We start from the raw sequence: 6,330 nt of genomic DNA on the forward strand, positions 1-6,330 counted from the left end.
GTTTATATCGTTACATATCGATAGTCGAATTAAATTAATATAATTATTAAATTGTAAAATATTGTTTGTATTAATTTATTTCTTTTTTTTTAGTTTTTAAATTAATAATATTAATTGAAGAGTTTTTATAAAATTTAGTGATTGTTTTAATCTATTCTTAATTTATATTTAATATATTTTTTTTTAAAACAAAGATCAATCGAATTAATCTTGCTCCAAAGTTTGATCTAATCGAAGGTGAGGTCAAAATTAGTGTCAGAATTCAACAAATAGAATATTATTGAAGAGAATATTATAACTTTTTTTTCGGGATATATAAATATTATAATTAATATTTTCTTTTTTTTTTTTTTCATTCAACTTTTGAACGTTAATATTTATTTTAATTCATTCAACTTTATCATTCGAACTCGAACGAATTTTAAATATTTTCCAACGAATCGAAATTACATTTAGCATGAAAATTATATAACCTGTTTCGGTATCTTAATTATCCGTTCCGATGATTCCATTTTCGAAGATTTTTTTTTTTTTTTTATAGAGTTAATCTTTCATCGAGCAAAATCAAGATTATTCTTCTCTTTATCAGAGTGATCTCAAGACGTGCTATTCGAACCACAGTATCGAATTTTATACAATTTTAGAATATTAATAATATTATTTATCAAAACGATTTAGATCTCGAATGAATTAACATTTTAGATAATAATAATTTTTATTAGGTAAAATTTTTTAATTTGAACGAGCTAATTTGCATAGAAATAAAACATAAACAGAATGCATAATAAAGCTTGTCCTTATCCATGTTTACGCTCCATGCATATCGTTCGATCGATCGATAGATCGCAACTTTCATCCGATTTTTACCTTGCGCGATCGCAATTAATTCAATTGCAAACGTAAACATTGAAATTAAAAATGTCACAACAAAAAAAAGAGATTGCAGGAAGCAATTACACGACACAATTACACGTATAAAAATGATGTCGCAAACATAAATACAGAGTAAGATATACATATACATATATCAAAAATGGCAATGACATTTATAAAATCGTTAAAAATATTAGGAATATTCGCGAAAAATCTTTTTTTTCTCCAATAATATTAACCTTTCCTTCCCCACCTCTTACCACCCTCTCATTCTCCCTCCTCCACCCCAATACTTTCCAAATTTTCCATCTTTTGTGCAACAAAACTATTTTCTTTTTCTTTCTTTCTCATAGAATATTTCTCAACAAAGATAAACAAAAATTTAAACTCACGGTACAATTTATTAGCAAAATTAATCGAAACGTAAGAAATTTTCAATAGAAGAATGTGAACATGTGTCGGCAAGGCGTGTTCATTTGTTGATATCACTGTATTAATTTCTGCGAAAATAAAACAATAAAACAAATTATAACAGTAGCTCGACTGGATAATAAATTAATTAACTCGATCGATCAATGCGAGCTAGGTTATCTCGATCGTCCAAGGAAAAAATTTATCCTCGCCTCTTTCATTCGGTCGAAAAATATTTATCGATCGAGGCGTTTCGACGTTTCGTTGCGCGATGTGGGAGGGGGGGGCAGGGGGGGGGGGAATGTAACGAATCGACTTATGTTATGAATTACATAAGTGAACGATGCGTATATTATCGCGGATGCATACGAACGGAATTGACAACTTCGAGCGGTCTGATTGCGTGAGAAAATTATATCGTATACATAGGAGGGTAAAAATTTATTTATCAAATCTCATCTATTTTCGTCGATCGATTTTTTTTTTTTTGCGATAAATCAAGGAAGCTTAAGTTAATATCGTCGAAAGGAGATCGGAGGAGGAAAATTTTTCCATTATTAGATATTTCTATTAGTGATTGGCCGATAAAATATTCTAACAATATTATAAATTAATAATGCAATTTATATTGCAAGTTGTATTGATCGTTGACATCAACGTCACCGCGTCGATGTTATAAATACCTATAAGATAAAGTCACGAAAGTGCAGTGTTACTGAACAGCTTAACGCAGAGCACAGATCCTCGATCCTCGAATCGAGTCTAGTACGATCTATCGATCGATCAGATCGATTCTGAAGTTGGATAAGAAATATATATATATATATATATATATATATATATATTCTAATTTTTCTAATTTTTCTAATTTTTCAGTTCACCCCTTTTAACGCCGCGTTTTAAGTAAAAATTACGAAGGAAAAAGAAAGAAAAATCCTTTCGAGAACATGAACAAGAAGATTCTCGTTCTGCTGACAATTCTTCAACTTATTCACGCCGACCGGCGTTCCACCCTCCCCCACTCCTTGGATTGTTCAAACGGGGAGGACGAGAAAATCGGTTGCGCCGATCAGAGCCACGAGGCTCTGGCGAGGATCGATCGATCGAGGAACGATTGCGCGATAAACGTTGGATCGTCGTTCCTCGATGGGCAATGCTGCGCGACAGGGGACAAGGGGATGGAGACGATTAATTTGGGTAAGATTTCTTTTTATTATTTTTTTCTCTGAAAAATCATTTTTAGAAGTTCTATATTGTTATTTTATTTCGATGACGAAGGTGAATTCGAGTAACGAGATAAGTTAATTGATAAGTATTTTACGACGAGGGTCGATTTAATTGTTGAAATATCTCATCCAAAAAAAATATTTTTAAATTTATATAAATAATTTTATTTATATAATTATTTAATATAATTTAATATAATATAATATAATTAATTGTATAATTAATATAATATAATTAATATAATTATAAATAATTTTTAATTATGTTAAAATTGAATATTAGATACAATTCCAATTATTTTATAAAATTAGAAAAAGTATAGAAGAAATCGTAAATGTGAAAGTTGTTATTATTATAGAAACCTAAAATCTCAAAATTCAAATTTCGCGCCATTTCTTTCGAGCAACCGGAGAAAGAAATATAGAAGGGTTATCCGTATTAAGGAAAATTCACGATAATACACTTTGAGAGAAGTTTGAATAGCAATAGCCAATAACGGAACTGAAGTTTTGTCTCGTGTAACACAAAAATAGAACGAAATATAAATATTTATAATAAAAAAAAAATTACTGAAGAAGTGCTTACTAAATCGCATTTTAAAAGATTTTATTTATTTTATTTTCATTTTAATGGTAAATCAAAGGATGAAGAGATATTTCAAATTCATTATTCCACGATGAAATCATTATTTTTTTAGATCGATCTATTGAAATAATATCGTGATTTACATACCTGTTTTATATATATGTAAATTACAGAACGACACTGATACAGAAAAAGAAAAGAGAAAAATTGTTCAGAAACACTTTATATAATATTTCTATTCAAACATAATTTATGATGTAAAAATCACTCTTTGTTGAATCATCCATCCCGATTAAAAAATTTAGACGAAATTTGGATTATCTTTTAATATCCGTGATGAACGGATTTGTGATTTCGTTTGCAGGATCGAATTACGAGAGGAGAAGCGAGTTTCCTCTTCGAACCGAGTGGATGAGCGACGTGCTGCGCTTCACCCCAAATTTCACGTTCGTTCAAACCGTTGAATGCCGGGAGCAGGTTAACGTTTTCCTACGCGAATTGAGCAATTACAAATTATGGGCCATAGAAAGTGAGTCGAGACTCGATTATCTTTTGAATATTATTATCTTATTGATCTTAATCTTCCATTATTAACCCTTTGCTCTCCAACTAGACTTTCGGTCTAAAAAAAAAATATTTTGTCAAAATCGAATACTAGATATAATTCCAATTATCTTATAAAATTACAAAAAGTATACAAGTAACTTTCCACTGGATTGTTGTGACAATATTTATTTACTTTTATTCATAAATAGATTCCTAAACTCTTTACTATATAATCTTATGAGTAATTTTATCTTATGAGTAATTATCTTATGGTAATCTTATGAGGGTTTGAGTCTGGAGTTGCTTGTTCGACCGAGCGAAACAGGTGTGGAGTGCAAAGGGTTGCAACCCTCCGTTGCATTCTCAATTTGGAGACTTTTTTTATTACACAAAGTTAATTTTTAAATAGACTGAAACAGTCGTATATTTCTCGTGATAAAAATTCGTGCAACGGGGGGTTGAATTGTGAAAAAGAAGAAAAAAGAAATTCGATATCGACGAACGATAAAACAGAGCTCGTTCGAAAATGTTTTTAAAATTATTATATACACGAAAATATAACGGATAAATTCTTTCTTTGTGACCCAGTGTTAGACTCGAACGCGAAACTGCCATCCAGTTTATTGCGAGGGAATCTGAATCAATTTGGGGATTTCGATCAATGCTTGAACGTGATGGCGCACGAGATGTCGAGCGGAAGGGAGATAAAGATACAGGGGAGGTACTTTTTGACGAATATAGGCATCGACGCGACCCATCCACTTACGGAAAATCTGGTTTTCACCATGAAGGCGTATAACTTGTTCACGTCGCGTTTGCACGAAGTAAATTAATTTTCTCTCGTCTCTCTCTCTCTTTTCTAAAATAATTAATCGAGATTTTTGGAAAATTTTTCGACATTATAATTCCTGTGCACGAATCGAGAAGGGAACGTTTCGAGATTAAACGAGCTCGATTTTGTTCTGGCAATCTTTTTTACAGAAACGTGGACACTTTTTCCCAAAATTTTCCGTGGTAAGGTGGGCGTTGTGCCTTCCGTCCGCTTGCTCGAACGAGGACGCGAGAAGCGTAATTCAACACACGCTGAACAGTTATAATTCAACAATGGGGATTAAATTTATGGTTCGCGTCGATCCTAACATGAGCTACGTGAAGCACGAGTCATCATCGAGTTACGCGAAAGAGACAATCTACGTTTTGTACGTATCATATATATATAAAGGGTGTCCCAAAATTCAGGCAAGAATTTTTATAGGAAACGCTTTAAAAATTGTAAATTTTTTATTGATTCATGTCCTCTTTTGTCCAAATTTTCCACGATCGTTTCGCGTGAATATGGCTAAATTTCTTATAAACAGCGCTAAATTTCCACCTTCGAGACGTGGCAAACCTTAGACTTCAAACGAGCCCAAGGAAAAAAGTCGACGGGCGTTAACCAGCACGATCTGGCCGCCCGATTCCGATCACCGAAAATTACACGACCCGGAAATGACTCGCGCAATGCTTGACTAGCTTCTCGAGCTGTATGGCGCGTGGCATATTTCCGCGCCCATATCTCGCAATTTAGGCGCGAAAAATGGGATTATGGAGCGCCGTTCGCGGTCGTTGCTTGCCCAGCCGCATTTCGAAGAAGAGCGAGCCGATGAATGCCCTCCAACGCGAAATTCCCGCCAAAAAGCGACGCGTTGCGGATGCGTCTGTTTCTCGACGATCGCCCGCGGATATTCCGAGCCCCAAATGCGACAATTTTCTCCGATTAACCGATCCATCGAGATGAGAACGAGCCTCGTCGTTGAACGTGATTTTGCTCGAGAAACCTTCGTTATTTTTAAAACGTCGCTCGACGATGAAAACGCGTCGCTCTTTCGCTTGAACTGTCATCTGTCTTTTTCTTTTTTTCGTTGGCAACACTTTTACTTCTCGCGCGAAAATTCAAATCTCGTTTGAATTTTGGAACACCCTTTACATATATACACATATATTTCAATTAAGAAAATTCTAATTAATTCATTCGCATTCGAAAAGAAGAAAATCTGACAACGAATGAGTCACACTACGACTCTCTTATTACTCCTTTAATCGTTTCTTTAATCGTAGATGTTTCTTTGCAATTGTCGCATGTCTCGTTGCAGCAACAACGATGAGAGATTACTTGGCGACGCGTGAGAGAGAGAAAGGTAATCAATTTTTCACCATCAACAAACACCAACAACAATAATAACAACAATCGACTTATTTCAAATACCATTGCCCCCGTAGAGAACAGTTTGGAGAGGATAGCGATGGGATTCTCGTTACGAAGGACCGCGAAATCTTTGTTCAAAAAGGAAACAAGTCCCAACGATATCACGTGCATACACGGGATGAAATCCATTTTGGCCATATTTATATATTACGGGCACAATATCATGATAACGTCCGTAACGCCGTATATAAATCGAATCTATTACGTGAACGTAAGAACGAAAAGACTCCACTGTTCACAATTCACCGGCCTCTTTTTTTAAAATAATATATATTTTTAAAATACTTGTAATATTTAATTTGTGTTAATCCCTCGATTATAATTTTGCTAGTCGAAGAAAATCCTCCCTCTCTCTCTCTCTCTTGGAAAAAGTAAACGCACATCGAGAGAGAGAGAGAGAGAGAGAGAGAGAGAGAGAGAGAGAGAGAGAGAGAGAGAGAGAG

General features: G+C 34.0%; 1 protein-coding gene across 1 annotated transcript in view; it reads left to right on the forward strand.

The window, feature by feature from the left end:
* Positions 1-2,231: 2,231 nt before the first annotated feature.
* LOC102676359 (nose resistant to fluoxetine protein 6-like) overlaps positions 2,232-6,330 on the forward strand; it is a 7,435-nt gene continuing 3,336 nt past the window's right edge. The window contains exons 1-6 of the mRNA XM_031515137.1: positions 2,232-2,481; positions 3,461-3,625; positions 4,231-4,466; positions 4,624-4,841; positions 5,740-5,819; positions 5,902-6,098. Coding sequence (XP_031370997.1) covers positions 2,232-2,481; positions 3,461-3,625; positions 4,231-4,466; positions 4,624-4,841; positions 5,740-5,819; positions 5,902-6,098 — 1,146 coding nt within the window. The remainder of the gene's footprint in view (positions 2,482-3,460; positions 3,626-4,230; positions 4,467-4,623; positions 4,842-5,739; positions 5,820-5,901; positions 6,099-6,330) is intronic.

This window comes from Apis dorsata, unplaced genomic scaffold, assembly GCF_000469605.1.
Source record: "Apis dorsata unplaced genomic scaffold, Apis dorsata 1.3 scaffold_56, whole genome shotgun sequence".
NCBI classification, from domain to species: domain Eukaryota; kingdom Metazoa; phylum Arthropoda; class Insecta; order Hymenoptera; family Apidae; genus Apis; species Apis dorsata.